At 37.4% G+C, this 18,120-nt stretch overlaps 2 protein-coding genes across 2 annotated transcripts in view; both read left to right on the top strand.

The window, feature by feature from the left end:
* The window catches only part of obscna (obscurin, cytoskeletal calmodulin and titin-interacting RhoGEF a), a 42,949-nt gene extending 31,236 nt beyond the window's left edge, over positions 1 to 11,713 (top strand). Inside the window, exons 63-86 of the mRNA XM_026270761.1 lie at positions 210 to 260; positions 1,599 to 1,677; positions 1,847 to 1,986; positions 2,676 to 2,788; positions 2,914 to 3,082; positions 3,192 to 3,282; positions 3,426 to 3,626; positions 3,725 to 3,785; positions 3,870 to 3,947; positions 4,532 to 4,704; positions 4,822 to 4,848; positions 5,005 to 5,157; positions 5,237 to 5,282; positions 5,373 to 5,450; positions 5,532 to 7,233; positions 7,320 to 7,451; positions 7,922 to 8,044; positions 8,152 to 8,319; positions 8,569 to 8,674; positions 9,053 to 9,292; positions 9,442 to 9,665; positions 10,173 to 10,269; positions 10,391 to 10,540; positions 10,793 to 11,713. Of these exons, the coding sequence (XP_026126546.1) occupies positions 210 to 260; positions 1,599 to 1,677; positions 1,847 to 1,986; positions 2,676 to 2,788; positions 2,914 to 3,082; positions 3,192 to 3,282; positions 3,426 to 3,626; positions 3,725 to 3,785; positions 3,870 to 3,947; positions 4,532 to 4,704; positions 4,822 to 4,848; positions 5,005 to 5,157; positions 5,237 to 5,282; positions 5,373 to 5,450; positions 5,532 to 7,233; positions 7,320 to 7,451; positions 7,922 to 8,044; positions 8,152 to 8,319; positions 8,569 to 8,674; positions 9,053 to 9,292; positions 9,442 to 9,665; positions 10,173 to 10,269; positions 10,391 to 10,540; positions 10,793 to 10,970 (4,580 nt within the window). The 3' untranslated portion in view covers positions 10,971 to 11,713. The remainder of the gene's footprint in view (positions 1 to 209; positions 261 to 1,598; positions 1,678 to 1,846; positions 1,987 to 2,675; positions 2,789 to 2,913; positions 3,083 to 3,191; positions 3,283 to 3,425; positions 3,627 to 3,724; positions 3,786 to 3,869; positions 3,948 to 4,531; positions 4,705 to 4,821; positions 4,849 to 5,004; positions 5,158 to 5,236; positions 5,283 to 5,372; positions 5,451 to 5,531; positions 7,234 to 7,319; positions 7,452 to 7,921; positions 8,045 to 8,151; positions 8,320 to 8,568; positions 8,675 to 9,052; positions 9,293 to 9,441; positions 9,666 to 10,172; positions 10,270 to 10,390; positions 10,541 to 10,792) is intronic.
* A 172-nt stretch (positions 11,714 to 11,885) lies between these two features.
* On the top strand, positions 11,886 to 17,800 carry LOC113107115 (DNA methyltransferase 1-associated protein 1-like). Its single transcript, XM_026269355.1, has 11 exons — positions 11,886 to 12,027; positions 12,411 to 12,515; positions 12,652 to 12,743; positions 13,131 to 13,329; positions 13,477 to 13,635; positions 13,750 to 13,917; positions 14,373 to 14,558; positions 14,784 to 14,855; positions 15,425 to 15,497; positions 16,432 to 16,718; positions 17,020 to 17,800. The coding sequence occupies exons 2-11, from the start codon at positions 12,420 to 12,422 to the stop codon at positions 17,077 to 17,079; spliced, it is 1,392 nt and encodes a 463-aa protein (XP_026125140.1). The 5' UTR covers positions 11,886 to 12,027; positions 12,411 to 12,419; the 3' UTR covers positions 17,080 to 17,800.
* Positions 17,801 to 18,120: the final 320 nt, after the last annotated feature.

Raw genomic sequence — 18,120 nt, 5'->3', positions numbered from 1 at the left:
CTTTACCTTCTTCTTGTCTGTTCCACATATCTGTTTATATACATGTTCTCATGGTTTCTCAGTGCATGCTCCGCTAACATGCCACGTCCATCTTCAAAGCTGGTTATGTGCTAAGACTCGAGCCTTGCTGCAGATAGAAGTGGCTCTTTGCGCTGCTTTTGAGGCAATGTGACTGTATACATGTGATCTGTGACTTTAAAAAACTGGTTGGGAAATGCTGTATCACTTCTTGCTCTGTTTGTATGCCTGTCCTTTTACAGGTAAGTGTTTATATTATTTTACAGTTGAGTTTTTGAGAGGCAATGAAAACAAATATTCTACTTCATTCCTTATTTAAAGCTGATGGTATGACTACAGACCTTAATTTAAGTATTTTTTTATATTTTACTTTTTTATGTTTGCATTATTTAAGTACAGTAATTTATTATAATTTTTTATTATTTATTATTTAGTTAAAGTATTTACTTAGGGAATTATCTAAAGATTTATCTGTTTTTTTTATAAATATGATATATTTTTAATAGATTATATATATATAATATATAGTTTACAATACCATTAAAAGTTTTGTGTCGGTAAGATTTTAAAAAATGTTTTTGAAAGAAGTCTCTTATGCTCACCAAGGCTGCATTTATTTGATCAAAAATACTGTATCTGTACAAATAATTTTACTATAATTTAATATGAAATTTTTTCTGTGATCACAAAGCTGTAACTCTGTTCTTTGATAAATGTTACCCTGGACCACAAAACCAGTCTTAAAATAGGCAAAACTCCCCTAGAGTTAAACAGTTGAGTTTTACCGTTTTCAAATGCATTCAGCAAATATCTGGGTCTGGCGGTAGCACTCTTAGCTTAGCATAGATCATTGAATCTGATGAGACTGTTAGCATCTCGCTCAAAAATGACCCAAGAGTTTCAAAAATTTTCCTATTTAAAACTTGACTCTTCTGTAGTTACATTGGGAACTAAGACCGGTGGAAATTTAAAAGTTGCAATTTTCTAGGCTGATATGGCTAGGAACTATACTCTCATTCCGGCGTAATAATCAAGGAACTTTTCTGTCAAACGATCAGTGCAGCAGGCGCAGTGATATTACACAGCACCTGAAAATGAGCCTATTTTCAAAAAAGTGGAGTATTCCTTTAAAGGGTCATGAAACCCCCCGTTTCAGCACTGGTTAGTTCTTACCACAGTTTTAAAAAATGCAAAAAAAAATGTTGCTGTCTCATGAATGCTGAAAATTTTAAGGAAAAGGAAATTTACTAAATATCTTAATGGAACATGATCTTTACTCAATATCCTAATGATTTTTGGCATAAAAGGCGTAGAATGTTTTTTGGGCTATAAAAATATAACCCTGTGATTTAAGACTGATTTTGTGGTCCAGGGTGACAAATATAAAGTGCAAAAGAACAGAATTAATTTGAAATAGAAATCTTTTGTAAAGTAATTTCTAAAATGTTTTATAAAAAGAAAGTTTTTTTATATATATATAAAAAAGGAAAATCGTATTGATCTTAAACTTTTGAACATTAGCGTATGTAAAATTACATAATTTTTTTATCAGTTTGACAACCTAAAATGTTTCCAAACAGATCCCCAGTCAGATGGTTGGTCAAGTTCCTTTGTGAAGAACCTGTTTCATATACTCTTTCAGACTGGAAACCCCGAACCGTAAGTTTACACACAGTCGGTGTAATCGGTGGGCTATAAGTATAATCAGTTTAATTATACTGCATACATGATCTATTGTGTGGTTCTTTAAGCAGTGAAATTCAGGACCGTTAATTATCTCATTTTACTGTCTGTCAATAAATGTAATGCAAAATATGTTGTACTGAAGATCTGCTGCTGGTGTTGAAGATCCACAAACACTTAAAGAACAGGATGACATGGAGAGGCAGGTACAGGTCGCACAGGAAGAGGGACCCGTGGAGCCTGAGGAACACTTTTACTCAGACACAGAGGAGGAATTTCTGACAGGTACAGACTATTTGTGTCCCTGGACCACAAAACCAGCAATAGCCAAAGAACATTGTATTGGTCATTGGTTATAATTTTTTCTTTTATGCCAAAAATCATTAGGATATTAAGTAAAGGTCATGTTCCATGAAGATATTTTGTAAATTTCCTATCATAAATATTTCATAACTTTTTTTTGTTTGGTAATATGCATTGCTAAGAATTTATTTGGACAACTTTAAAGGCGATTTTCTTAGTATTTAGATTTTTTTGCACCCTCAAATTCCAGATTTTCAAATAGTTGTATCTCTGCCTAATTTCATCCGATCCTAATAACCATACATCAATGGAAAGCTTATTTATTCAGAAAATGTATACATATAGGGTGGTGTTGGCGCAGTGGATAAGACACATGCCTTTGGTGTGTGAGACCCGGGTTCGAAATCCACTGTGAGACACCAATGTGTCCCTGAGCAAGACACTTAACCCCTAGTTGCTCCAGAAGCATGCAACCTCTGAAATATATAGCAATTGTAAGTCACTTTGAATAAAAGTGTCAGCTAAATGTAAATGTAAATCTCAATTTCGAAAAATTTACTCTTAAGACTGGTTTTGTGATCCAGGGTCACATATGAGGTTTATAAACAACTTCTGTGAAAAAATTATCACCACAGGAATTTGTCAATCTACTGTATTATTTATTTACTCAGAGCCTCCAGCTGTGCAAGTGGCCATTGAAGACCTGACAGTCCGGCCTGGTCAGCCTGCAACATTCTCCGCCATCATTACTGGCCAGCCCAGCCCAGATATTCAGTGGTTTAAGGTATTATATATACAAAACGGTAACAGTGATTACTGATTTTGTTATGTGATGTTATGTATGATGGAAACTCAATAATCTTTACTTGTATTTATTGCAGTGAAATGTATTTATTTGGTTTCCTGCAGGATGACAAGGAAATCCTATCCAATGACTACACAGAAATATGTCAAAGTAATGCACGTTGCTCTCTCACTTTGCTAAATACTCAAATAGAGGATTGTGGCACCTACAGCTGCATAGCTATTAATAGTGCAGGACAAGCATCTTGCCTCGCCAAACTCAGTGTTGACACAGGTGAGTTGGAAAGCTTTATTATTACCATCCGTTTTATCTTTACAAACTCTAAATGTCTGTGTACAAGGAATAGTGTTTTAAGAAAATCATTTTTCTTCTTCTTTTTCAGGTCCAGATGAGATTGAGGAAGAAAGAGAAGTGGAGTTTGGAAAAAGACGGAAATTACATTCTGTATATGATGTTCATGAAGAGATAGGGAGGTAATATCATCATATAAATCTTGACGTTTATGTAATCTAGCATTAACTCCTTTTTTAAATATAATAGTTCATGTAATATCTGATTTGTTGGAAAACATACCTTTATAGATTTTTCTCTTTTGTTTTATTTCCTGGATATCCAGGGGCACTTTTGGAGTGGTTAAAAAAGTCACACACAAGGCGAATGGTGAATGTTTTGCTGCTAAGTTCCTTCCACTCAGAAGCAGAACACGGACCAGAGCGTTCCAGGAGAGAGACCTACTGTCCCGTCTAGCTCACCGCAGGCTAGCGTGCCTCTTGGACTTTTTCACCACAAGACGCACACTGGTCTTGGTTGTAGAATTGTAGGATTTCATATTTTCATGCTTTTTTCAGTAATTAACATTAGCTTTTTCAATACGTAATAAATATATATATATATAAAAAAAATTATCTCCCACAGATGTTCTACACAGGGGTTACTTGATCATTTGTTTTTAAAGGGATCAGTTTCAGAGAGGGAGGTAATATTGAGAAATCATTGAATGTCATTCACACTTTCATACAGTAATCAAGAAAAAGTGATAATTATTATTTGTTGTTTTTAGGTCCAGTTATATATTCAGCAGGTTCTGGAGGGCATTGGATACATGCACAGTATGAACATCTTACATCTGGATATCAAAGTAAGTGATTATACTTAATATATATTAGTGGGAATTATAGTTCAATCATGACAACTCTGAAGATTTTAGCATGGTGATGGATAGGACAAAGTTAATGTATTTGGTCTTGGCGAAATAGATCTGATATGCTACTGCTGAATTGCTGTAGTTGTAGATTATTGCTGCTTCTGCAAGCAAGTACAGGAACTTGCTACTGCCAATGCATATGGCAATAAGGTGTCGTGAGTTTTTAAGACATACTGCTGCTGCACAAATAGCATATAAAATAACCTGTAGCAGATCTATACAGGTGGAGCTGGGGAAGGTGAAGTGTTTCAGAGAAACTCTGAAAGCACACTGCAGAAATCTTAAGTGAATGCTGGCCAGCCATATAAATGCAAGGCAGTAAGCTTATTGGCTGCATATGCAGCATGAACCAATCAGCTTGTGCTGAATATCATCAGTTACGTTAACAACCCATCAGCCTGCGCCATCTAGAGTTTCATGACCGCACTAAATATTTATATTGCAGTATTATTAGTATTATAAGTGGCATTGTCATGCTAACATTTTGAAAAACTTATTTCTAAACCTTTTCTTTGCAGACAGACAATATCCTAATGGTGTCCCCTGCGAGAGAAGACATAAAAATCTGTGATTTTGGCTTCTGCCAGGAAATTGACAACTCCAGACACCAGTACAGCAAGTTTGGGACACCTGAGTTTGTTGCGCCAGAAATTGTCCACCAAGAACCTGTGACAGTAACCACTGATATCTGGTGAAACAAACTACTGTGGCTTTTTGCAAATTGTGTTGAACAGAATTTATCATATTCAGAAATGCAATTCTGTCCTTTTTGCTGCTTGGTGATTTTTTTCATTATTCATTTATTCAGGTCTCTTGGTGTGGTTACCTACTTATGGTGAGTGCATTGAAGAAATGGAGCAAGCAGATATTTTTCTGTTTCTCTTTCTGGTTTCTCTGTATGCTGCAATTTTGTATAGCCATAAAATTTAGAAATAATTGTACTATTAGAAAATATTATGTGTTTTCTTAAATATTGCTTTTTTCTGGATAGTTTAACAAGCCACTGTCCTTTCTTCGGGGAGAATGACCGTTCCACACTGATGAAGGTTGCTGAGGGCGTGCTGTACTGGGACACACCTGAGATCACTAGCAGAAGTGTGGAGGCACAGGACTTCTTACATAGGGTTCTACAGCCAGACCCAGAGTAAGCTCGGCTTACTTGCATGTATTGGAAATTTTTTGTGAGCAGTAAATGATAAAGTTGCTTTGTTTCACCTTCACAGAATGAGACCCTCTGCATCTGAGTGTTTGAGTCACGAGTGGTTTCAGGTAGGTAGTCATCTGTGTAGCAAACGTAAAATAAGCTTTGTGCACAAATAAGTTAAAATTGACATTCATCAGAAATATAATTATTTTAAGGGCTATTATGAAGATGAAGAACCTGAGCACATAAATACCAAAAATCTAAAATCTTTTATTTCAAGAAGAAAATGGCAGGTAAGATTTTCTTTGCCATTCATTATCCAGGAAAAATGTCTACTTTCATGCCTTTTCCGTGATTCTTGCATTTTCTTTCAGCGTTCCCTGACATGTCTCGGCTCTGTTCTGACTTTGAGACCAATCCCAGAGTTGTTGGAGGCTCCTCTGCGTGACGTTTCGATTACAGCTACAAGGGAAACCCAGGAGCCCAGCAGCACCTCCCTAAGTAGTGGATCCTCCTCCGAGTTTGATGAAGCAGATTCTTGGGACTTCTTCCAACAGGTGAGCCAGGAGGATGAAGATGATCTGGAAGAAGAGGAAGAATATGACCCATATACTCCTGTGTCAAAGATGCCCACAGTTTTAAAACTGGATGAAGAAGATGTGCTTATTGGTGAGGACCGTTTTCACAGTGGCCCACTGGTGATTCCCATGACCGCACCATCAACAGAGCCAGTCAGTTTGGAGAGGACAGACAGTAGCCCCTATCTTCACCTCTCTGAAAGAGATGAAGGATTGGATCCCATACCACGTCGTAGCCTCATTAAGAGCACTTTTTATTGCAGCTCTGAGCAGCTCTCACCCATGTCTGCTCGTCACATGACACTTCGGGATAAAATTCAAGCTAAAAAGCAAGAGCGTGGCCGTAAACCTCTCCGTGCCAGCCTCTCCGGCAGGTTAAATGAGCCCCTCATAGAGTATGTAGAAGATTCCCCAGACTTAGAAGCTAATCGTAACCAAAGAAGAGGATCAATGCATTCATCTATGCTCAAGTCAAGCTCATTTGATAGTGGAGTGAGTGCTGCCCATCCAAGCATACACACCCAGAGAAGAAGCAGGTCATTAGATGTATACACACAGCGCTCTCCAGCTTCAATTGAGCCAACAGTGCAAGGAGAGGAGGATGAGCATGACGTTGAAGAAAGCCAGAAACCAGATGTCACTGATGAAGAAGAGGAAAAAACTGAAGAAGTCCAAGTGAGAAGGAAACTTTGCCGTCGCTCTGCGTTTTTGTCAAAGAAGGGCCCATTAATTGTGAGAAAAGTCAGAGCACAGGTTTGTGAGCCTGAAGAAGGACATCAGCCAGCCTTGCAAAGTTCTTGTGAGGAGGACGACCAGTTGCAGGTCACGGAAACAGACACAAGACATTTAGGTGATGAGGAGAGTGTGGATGGCTCACAGCTTTCGCTAGCATGTTCGCTTGACCACGGCTCAGAAGCTTCTAGCAGGATAGGCTCACATGAAGAACTCTCCCACAGACACCATCATGAAGAGAGCTTGATCGCTGGATCCTCTGGAAAAACATCTCCATGCTCTTTACTGCAAGACTCTGAGGATGAAGACATGGAGAGGGTCCTGAGATCTCTTCGCCAGGACCTCCCGAAAGCCCCGCCAAGACGGCGCAGCAACAGTTCAAGCTCTGGACTAAATGAGATGCGCAATAGGAGTGACGTCCTTCTGAGAAGAAGCTCCTCTGCGGTTCCTGTTCAGGCTGCAGTAGCAGGACGGGAAAGCATAGAGTTACTTCAAAGACATGCCTCAGCCCCAGCTCTTCAAGCCAAACCCCCTAGTGGGAAATCTTCCAAGGCTGGATTCATGAAGATCTTCCGTAAACATTCGTGGGCTAGCCATTCTTCTCCTCAACTAGAAGGCTCGGAAAAGAAGCAAACAGAAGGAGCATCTTCACAACCCAAGAGCCCTCTTCTAACTCTGAGGAAGAAGATGCGAGCTTCAGCCTCTAGCATAACAAAACTCTTTACCCGACAGCCCAGCAAAGAGGATGAAGAGAAGAAGAAAGGCGGTATGCTACTGTTGAAAATACACTATTCAGTTTTCAAAATACATTAGCTTGTGCATAATAATTATATCTCAAATTCTTTCTGACAGGACCAATTGTGAAGAACTCCTCCCCTGTCATACCAGAGAAAATGACCACAGTAATGACCACCTCATCCGAAAGTCCTCAGAAGAAGTCCAAATTGTTCTCGCTGAAAGTGCCGATATTTAAGAAAACCAAAGGTTAAACAACTACATTTAAGTCATTAAACTGTTCCATATAATTGCTTTTTATAGATACACTACTGTTCAAATATTTGGGGTTTATATATGATTTTTAAAGGGTTTTGAAATAAGTCTTTAATTTCATTTATTCCTGTCATGGTAAAGCTGAATTTTCAGCATCATTACTTCAGTCTTCGGTGTCACAGAATCCTCCAGAAATCATTATGATGTGCTGATTTGGTACTCTTATTATTATCAATAATGAAGCCATGACACATATTTTTCAGGATATTGTGATAATTAGAAAATTGTAAAGAATTTGAAACAGAAATCTTTTGTAACATTTATAAATGTCTTTACTGTCACTTTTGTTCAAACTGTTGCATCCTCACCAAAAATAAGCCATTAAGAAAATCTAACCTACCCCAGACTTTTGGATGGTAGAGTATTTCATAAAGTTCTGAAATTGTTTTCTGATTTCAAACCAGAAAGTCCAGTCAAACCATCCAGGCCAGATGTCATTCAGCTAGCAGGGGGAGGAGCGCTTGTGTTCTGGAAACCTGTGCCATCAAAAGAACTTGTCACATATTGTATTCAGTATAGTGTAAATGGTAAGAATACATACTGAGAATATACAGTACATCCTGTATTATGAGCATTGTTTTTCATAGTTTTTTTCCATGGTGCTTCATAAAGAATGTTTTGTCCTTTATATTAGGTGTGGAGTGGAGAATGTTGGCAGAGAATGTTACAGACAGCTGTTTTACAGTAAATGCCCTTCCGAGAGGACCGGGGTATATGTTCAGAGTGTCCCATAACACCAAGAGAGGGTTGGCACCTTTTAGTGACCCTTCACCACCAGCCTTTATGGCCACACCTTATGAAGGTACGGACTTGCTTGGAATTTACCTTTATCCAAAAGTACTTTATTTATTTTATTACCTCACCCTACATATTTAAATATGTACCCCTTAATTATCTTTAAATGTAATGCAATCATCTCTTTTCATAAAATAAATGGAATATTCTCAGAATATGGTCATATGGAGATAGTTTACTTCAAGGAAATTTAAAGAAAGTGAATTTATTGTAAATAATTACGAACAATTTATTTTATTTCATTTCATTTTTGCAGACTCTCACAATCCTCTCATTAAAATGGAATCTATTGGGTCAAAGGTCACTGTACCTGGAGGTCTTGGCACTGAGAAATCTTTCAGCTTCCTTTCTGAAATCAACAGGTACTTGACATCATACGTGTGTGTGTGTGTGTGTGTATTTTGAATATTTATAACTCTTTTATGTAAACTCAATATATGGGCTAGTTCACACTGCCACAACAAACACCTATAAAACAGTATTTGGGTTTTGTTGGATGAGTGTGTTTTAACCCTGCTGGTGTTTGTTTGGGACAGTATGAACCAGCCTTTGTAGTAGTATTTAAGCTGTAATACTATAATATTTAAGCTCTACATTGCTTTAATGAATCCACATAAATGTGAAATGAAAGCAAAATTGTTGACTCACAAAACACTGATTACAAGTATTTCCAATCCTTTTTATGTTGCTCATTTATGTAATTTTTATGTAAGTACATAATTCTGTATCTCTTTTGACAGAGGCCGTTTCAGTGTGGTAATGCAGTGTGAGGATAGTCGCAGCTCTCAGATGTTAGCCGCTAAGATAACACTTTACAGACCAGAGCAGAGGCAGTTGGTTTTAAAGGAATATCAACTGCTTCGCCGACTGAACCACCCTCGAATCGTCCAGCTGCAGTCGGCCATCCTCTCCCCCACCTTCCTGGTGCTTATAGAGGAACTGTGCTCAGGACGAGAGCTTCTTTATAACCTCGCAGAAAGGTGAGAGCAATACGGTTTAAAGGGTTCTGTTCAGTTATGTAGTCCAATAAATTGCAAATTAAATATTGACAGATACTAATGAAAATCATTATCTTTAACACACAGTGTTGTACAAAATTACCTTACTTTTTACTCCTGATGTCCTACAGGACTCTATATTCAGAAACACAGGTGACTAACCTACTAGAGCAGATTCTGAGTGCTGTGGATTACCTGCACAGCAGACGCATTGTACACCTGGACCTAAAGTCGGACAACATGCTTGTGACGGGCCGGAATGTAGTGAAGATTGTGGATTTGGGCTCTGCTCAGCCCTTCACTCCAGGACAGGCACTAAACATTGAACACATCAAAGAAATAACAGATAATAAAGGTATATCGGTGATACTGGATTATGATCTGGAATTTGTGCTGTGTTTTTATTCAGTCAATATAGATTAGTGTTGCAAAGTTTGGAGTCAGTTTAGTCGAATTGTTTAATGCTTTGTAATGCTTACCAAACTTGCATTTATTTGATAAAAAATACATTAAAAAGCAGTAATATAGTAATCGTTTTAATCTGTTTTAAAATGGAATTCATTCTTGTGATGACATTTTCAGAATTATCTGTGTTGAAAACAGTTGTGCTGCTAATTTTTATTTAAATGGTCGTACTTGTTTATGGTTACTTTTAATCAATTTAATGCATCCTTGCTATAATAAGTATTAATTTCTTTTTTTTAAATCGTACTGATCTCAAACTGTTGAATGGTAAATGTACACAGAACTACTTTCATTTTCTGGGCTGCCTGGCATCTTAAAAGAAAAAAAAAGTATCCAGTATCTTATGACCAACAAACCAATTTAGTTTATGAAAGCTATTTTTGGTTCTGTTTGTTAGGTTATATTGTCCTTCCTAAAGCTCCTGAAATCTTAGAAGGACAAGGAGTTGGACCTGAAACTGATATCTGGGCTGTTGGTGTTTTGGCTTTTATAATGTAAGTCCTTTCATTCTGTAAATCCATAACCATTAGGAATAATTACAGCACCATTAGGGCTTCTTTATTTTTCAATCATTATTCATTGATATCCTCTCATTTCTTACATTTTCATCTTAAGGTTGAGTGCAGACAGTCCCTTCCATGCTGATATAAATTGGGAGAGGGATCGAAACATCAAAAAAGGCAAGATCCAGTTTAATCGTTGTTACCCAGGTCTCTCAGAGGGAGCCATCAACTTTATGAAGAACACCCTGAGCAACAAAGCCTGGTAACATTCACAGATGATGCTTCCTTATTTTGTGTTTCAATCCAAACAACAGACAGTGAGATCTCATGACATCGTAGTCGGATGATGCTTTAATGGTAGACAACTAATCAAAACTAAAACCATTATGACTTTCCATCAGTAGACCGAAAATCAATAGTTAAATGTATCCTGCTTCTAATCTTAATGTGTTGACTGAATCAGTTAATATGTGGACATATACGCAGTATTTGATGTGACTTCATGTTTTACCAGGGCAAGACATACAGCTGCAGAGTGGCTCCAAAACCCCTGGATACAAGGAGACCGTCCACCTTCCAAACACACTGACTCTGTGGTCTGCTTCTCAACAGACAAGCTGCAGGCCTATCTCAGGGAACGAGAGGTCAAGCGAGACCACATCCGCACAAAAATTAATCTGCCCTTTCCATAATTAAAGGGACAAACATATTTGGAGGCTGAAATATATGTGTGAAACTGACATGCTTTTTGTAGTTTTCGAAAAGCTGTGCTGCTCTCCCACAAGGAAAGATTATGATAAAAAAAGCTATAATGATAATCAATTATATTTCTTTCGATATAACATTAACACATGCAATCAGGCAATCTGCTCAACATGGCTTCAGTTGTTGCTTTGTAATAATTCAAAAATGACTTAACTTACATAAACACTGTTTTACAGTAGATTAAATAAATGTCATTTATATAGATCAGTGGTAATAGGGCTTTTGCATATCTATCTATCTATATATCTATCTATCTATCTATCTATCTATCTATCTATCTATCTATCTATCTATGTGAATGTAAGATGTAGAACAGGTTATCACTGCATTATACTTGCTTTTTTTGCCCTGTATTGTTAAATTCTGTGGCGCTGCTCTATCAGGGAAAATTTTACAGTATGATTTACATGATGTGGTTAAATGCAGTATTTTATGCATCAATTATATTTGTTCTCATTTTAATGCAGATTTGACTTAATGTATGAGGATTTTATTGAGTTAGAATTTTACTTAATGTTTAAGGATTTTATTGGTTTTGGACGAGATTTTATAAGAGTGGTAAGATCAGTGTAAGGGTTATTGTTGCCTCTCTGTTGTGACGATAATAGTTTCAGACAATGCATGTATGTTTTTTTGTCTGCAAATTGCCATGCACTTACAATAAATTTATTGTAACACTGTAAAACTTGTTTTGTTTGTTTGTTTGACTCTATGCAGTGACAGATTCCATTTTTAAACGCACAAACTACAAAGTAAGGCATTTTATGAACTCTGGTTGCGGACAGTATTGTAGATGCGCTTCTTCCTTTTGTCCGATAGGTGGCGACCGTTTGCACGAGTGTGTCAAAACGCACAGAGGACTGGAGCTGACCATCGAAGAGGAGATATCCATCCGCCGTTAAATATAGCATTTCAGCTATCACTGTCTCGTAAATAAAGACTAGCGTATATTTTAGATACGCAGTCTACCCGTATTTTTATCAGGTAAGATCAAACATTACTTTTAATATCATTACAGTTCATAAATTGGAGTTCTAGAAAACTATCTACGCTCAATACAGTTCCCGACCCTCAGGTAGCACGTAAGCCCATTGATTCCGAGATTCGAGTTCATTAGCGCTTCGTTTATTAGCTATGGTTTATGTCTTTATCCTCTAACGTTATATGCTCAGACAAACCCAGCAGACACTTTTGAACCCTTAACCCTGATGTATTTTCTATGTTAGGTGGTAACGACTGTCAGATGTAGTTCAGCAAATAGTTCATATAACAAAGACGATTCTTATTTTCAAAAGCAAACCAAATACTTCATTGTATATGTGTATTATAGTGTACCTCTTTGCTTATCATTTTGTCTAAACTATTAGTCCCTCACCATGGCGACCGGTGCTGATGTGAGGGATATTCTGGAGCTGGCAGGAGGAGAAGATTCAGGTCCCATCAGCAAGAAGGACATCATCAACTCAGACAAGGTAACATGTCACAGAGGAGAACCAACACCACTGGGCTTTGGACTATAGATGGAGCTTTAAAATGGGTTTTAGATTTTACTGTGACATGTTTGGCTTTGTATTATTGAGACCATTTTCCTTCTGTTTGTTGTTGTAGAAAAAAGCCAAGAAAGTGACAGAGACATTAACTTTCAAGAGACCAGAAGGAATGCACAGAGAAGTATATGCCTTGCTGTATTCAGACAAGAAGTAAGTTGGCTTTCTCTGCTCAGCATTTTTACTTCACTGCTTTATTGCAACTGTTATTATTACGTATTTACATGGCCTTTTTAAAATTGATTCCCATGTCCAATAATGGCAGATAGTTTTGCAGTTTGAATGTATCATTCTTTGAAATTAGTAAAATGACTAGAAAAAAAATAGCATCTTGACCTGCATAAAAATGTCTTGCTAAAAATAATGTAGCCTATATTGTGTTTTGTTGTGGTATTAGTTCAAATGTGGGCAAGTGGAAGTAAAAATCTGATCTAATAGTTTGACCAAATTCAGCATAAACAAAAACCTTTGGATGCTGATACTGTAACAGTGGAAAGTGACAGCATGTAATTAACTTTTGTATGCTTTCGCTTCTTTCAGTCGGGATGCCCCTCCCCTGTTACCAAGTGATACCACACAAGGCTACCGGACAGTGAAAGCCAAACTTGGCTGTAAGAAGGTGCGGCCCTGGAAGTGGATGCCCTTTTCCAATACAGCCAGAAAAGATGGAGCCATCTTTCATCACTGGAGACGTGCAGCAGAGGAAGGGAAAGACTACCCATTTGCTCGCTTCAACAAGGTAGAACAGAGAGGGTCATACTGAACAGAGTAGGAGAAAATAAAAAATGGCATTGGTCGAGGAGAGAAGAGATTGTGTATTATTCTTGTTTTGAAATTGAAATTTATGTAATTGCATTTTACTAAAAAATAGTATTCCTGTTTCCAGACTGTACAGGTGCCTGTGTACTCGGAGCAGGAATATCAGATGTATCTTCATGACGATGGATGGACGAAAGCTGAAACGGATCACCTGTTCGACTTGTGCAAACGTTTTGACCTACGGTTTATTGTTATCCATGATCGCTATGATCACCAGCAGTATAGAGTAAGTTCCTCATAATGATTCTTCATTGTACTTAACATAAAGTAACTTGATTATTCTACAGTTTACTCCCTTCTAATCACATTGTTTTCACTGATTTCATTGATATTATTGTAGAAGCGCTCTGTGGAGGATCTTAAGGAGCGTTATTACAACATTTGTGGCAAACTGACAAAAGTTCGGGCAGGAACAGGCACAGAGCCTAAGATCTACATATTTGATGCTGGTCATGAGAGACGCAGGAAAGAGCAGCTGGAGAGGCTTTTCAGCCGCACTCCAGAGCAGGTGAGACCAAGACTGATCTTTTTCATTCTACATAACAATTTTTACAACAATGATGCAGTGTTTTTACACAGGATTTTGTGAAACTATGGGGAGTGGAAGAAAAATTCATGCATTTTAAATCCATCAATCTGGTGCACTTTAAAAGCTCCCACCAATTTTCAGTGTCAATTAGAATATAATAATGTTGGTATTATTATTATCATCCCTTAACACAAATATATTAGTATTGTAATACAACTCTATCATCAAATACATTTAAATAAAATTTTTATTTTACTGTTCAGTAGGAAAATTGTCTGCTTTATTTTGCATTCATCTTGGTTGAAAACTGCAGTTTCTGTAAATAATGCTCATAATTAATGGGGCACAGTATAGATACTGGTGTAAGTTCGTTATATCTAATAGGGACAAGCTTGATCTCATGTAGACATTGTGCTTCCTTTTCCTTCCTGTAGGTGGCAGAAGAGGAATACCTGATCCAGGAGCTGAGGAAGATTGAGACACGTAAAAAGGAGCGTGAAAAGAAGGCCCAGGACCTCCAGAAGCTCATTACAGCGGCCGACACGACCACAGAGATGCGCAGAGCTGAACGTAAAGCCACCAAGAAGAAGCTGCCGCAGAAACGAGAGATGGAAAAACCTGTAATTATCTCATTATTTACACCTCAAACTGTCTAAAAAAAAAATATATATTTGAATAGTAATAGCGGAAATGGGGAAAATTTATGGGTGGAATAAATGGTATTTTCGATTGCGATCATTCTAATTTTTCACTTTCTTTGCAATATGTGAAGAAAGAAAAATCAGTGAACTTTATTACTTTCTAGCACTTGCTGCTCTAATGCCCTCTCATCTGTCCAATGGCAGGCTCTTCCTGAAACCGCAGGCATCAAATTCCCAGACTTCAAATCTGCTGGTGTTTCACTACGGAGTCAGAGAGTAAGATCAACTTACACGCTTCGACAAAACTGACCCCTGATCCGTTTCTTAATATACGATCTATGCAGAATATTATGATACATCCCTCTTCGCTGCAGGGGCCTGTGGCGTTTAACTTCTCTCTCATTAGCCAGGAGTTGATTGATTCACACAGTCATAGGTAGAGTAATCTACGCACAGGAAGGCATTCCTCTTAAAGAGTAATGAAGGGAGGTCGCTCTATATAAAACACATTAAGGATGGTACTGGGGTAGTGTATGACTCAGATCTGGCTGGTCATCTGTTAGTCAGACTTGGGTGCATAAACATGTTTTGATCTGCCCTCTCTGAAGTGCATTTCAGGGGTATTATGAATGAAAGATGACCCCATTTTTATTCCATTGCTCCCGAGTTTTTTTTATTTATTTTTTATTTTTTTTATAACCATGTAGCCATCTGAGATTAAAGGTGTTAATGTTCCAGCTAGAGTTCCAACACCTCGTGTATTAAGACACAAGTACACAAGCACAACTTAAGTTTACTGAAAATGTATTTGTAGATTTTGTTAACTAATCCATCTGTGTGCATAGATGAAGCTGCCCAGCTCAGTTGGTCAGAAGAAAATAAAAGCAATTGAACAGATCCTGACGGAGCAAGGAGTGGGTGAGTAGCATTTCTGACTTCTACCTATCGTATGGTTCTACTGAAAGAGTTTTAATGATTTCAATTACAATTCTAATTAAAGTGATTCATTTAGAAAAAAAAGATACAAATATTGATTTTGCTAGCGTATGATGGAATTTAATTTTCTTGCATTTGCATTTCTTGCATAAAAATAATTTTACATTGTATTACATTTCTTATGCTAAATTGCTGAAAATCACATTAAATAGTATAGATACTGAGACCTTTGAAGAGGTTTATTAATTATTTCTTAAAGAATCATGAGCATTATATGAACAGGTTCAAAGCAGTTATTTACTTGTGAAATGGATTGCAATGTTTGAGCTTTGTTTTACTTAAGATAACTTAAAATAATAATTTGTGACTTGGACTACAATGCTGTATGCTATTGCATGCTGCCTCTTGGGATAAATCAATAGAAAAATTAATTTATATAAATATTTATAATATATATATATATTTTTTAAATGTTAAAGTGCCTCAGTTCAGACTTTAAACTCTAAAAATATGTATTGTTTTGCCATGGTGCAGAAAACACTTACATAGAATAAAATGAAAGATTGATCATGGAATTTTTAGAATCAGTATTGGGATTGTGAAAGGTGAAATTCTTAACCCAGGTATAGTGTCCTTCATCTAAACCTTTTAAAATCATCAGTTGCAAATAAAAAAAGATACGTGCTCCTGTGGCTCAGTGGTAGAGCATTGCGTTAGCAGTGCAAAAGATTGCGGGTTCATTTGCCAGGGAACACGCATACTGGTAAAAAAAAAAAAAAAAAGTATAGCCTGAATGCACTGTAAATTGCTTTGGATAAAAGCATCTGCTAAATGTGTAAATGTAAATTCTAAACACAGAATTTGCTTTGAACCATCTCATAACATATCCCCTTTCCCTTTCTTCCTTCCTCGACAGACCTCAACCCCATGCCCACAGAGGAGATTGTGCAGATGTTTAATGAACTTCGCAGTGATCTGGTCCTGGTGTATGAGTTGAAGCAGGCCTACAGTAACTGTGAGTACGAACAGCAGATGTTGCGGCACCGCTATGACGCTCTGCTAAAAGCAGGGGGTGCCGTCACACCACAGAGTGAGAGCGGTGGAGCGCCTGACAGTCAATCTTGGCCCGGCGCTGATGACATCAAAACCGAAGCCAAAGAGCAGATTATTGATGTGGTTGGAGCTCCACTCACTCCAAATTCGGTGAGTTTTCAGGAGAAGTTTGTATCTGGAAATTACCATGACATGAAATGATTGGTTTGGTACTTCATATGATAGAACTACTTTAGGGATAGACCTCACCAGGCATCATCATGCAATTTGATTTTAGACAAACATTAGAAATATTTATTTGAATATTTGAAACCTTTGTGAAATATTTGTTTTTTAATTGTTTTAATTTTTTCAAAACTATAAAAGCATAATTTGTATTGAATTAATGTGATTTAAAATGAAACCAATATCTTCCATAAAATTCTATTTCAAGGTTTTCCTCTTTTCACAGCGCAAACGCAGAGAATCTGCCTCGAGTTCCTCATCTATCAAGAAGGTGAAGAAACCATGACATACATGACTTAGTAAACTCTAAGGAAGAGGATTTTTGGAAGAGGATAGAGAGGTTTGTGGAGCTTCTTTAAGTGATTGCCTGCTTCAGGGTCAGAGGGTGAGGTTGTGGTTGTAGGTCATCTGTTATCTGCTCTTTTGATGACCGCTCTCTCTGTTAATGTATTCATCACAATGACTACCCTCTCTGTCCACCACTCCTCAATCCCACCTGCTTCCGTCCTCTCTCCATGCTCCAGGCCAAACCTCTACCATGACACAGACCACCCTTGACAACCTATTCCATTATACCACCTCTTCTGTCCAACCAGGCAGCCCAAACCCAGATGAACTGTAAATTGACAAAGAGAGCTAATCGGCACATGACAAGACAGAAGCAAGTAAACAGTAAAAAAAGAAGTCTGCTTGTCTGTCTGAAATGAATGTATGCTTGACAGATGGTATGAGTGGGTCTGGTTCCTGTTGGGGAATTTTTTGAAAGAGCGTTTGCTTTTCAGCTGCATCTTGAAACAGCAGTCTCCGGTAAAATGTCTAATTGTTTGGAGGTGCCCCTGTCTAACTAGTGTCTTAACATCTGCCATTCTGTTTTGTCTGTTTTCACCTGAAATTCTGCATTTTCTCAGAAGAGCCAGAGTGTCACCTATCTCAAATAGACGCTATTGTATGTGGAGCTTGTTACCTGTAAAATGTCCTTGTGTTTAATAAATGTTTTTTCAAAGCTTTTCGCAATTAATTTTTTAAAAGTTAAATGCAAGGAAAAAAATATTATTTTGTATTCTATCACTGGTTATCCTCTAGGAGCTAGAATATAAATATCATGTGATGATTCAGTGCTGTAATATGATTGCTATTTCTGTTATGTACCTACTGGTTTATATTAAAAAGAATTAGTTGTAAAAACACTAAAATCCAAGGTAAAATTTTCACCATCATTTGATATTGAAGCTGAAAGCGTTAACTAAACACACCCATGCGTTGATTTGTTACGAGCCATCCGTGTATTTCCCTTCGCATTTGTGAGGCGCTCGGTGCGTTTTAAATT

This window comes from Carassius auratus, chromosome 8 (assembly GCF_003368295.1).
Source record: "Carassius auratus strain Wakin chromosome 8, ASM336829v1, whole genome shotgun sequence".
NCBI lineage: Eukaryota > Metazoa > Chordata > Actinopteri > Cypriniformes > Cyprinidae > Carassius > Carassius auratus.
This window is presented reverse-complemented; position numbering and strand designations above follow the sequence as displayed.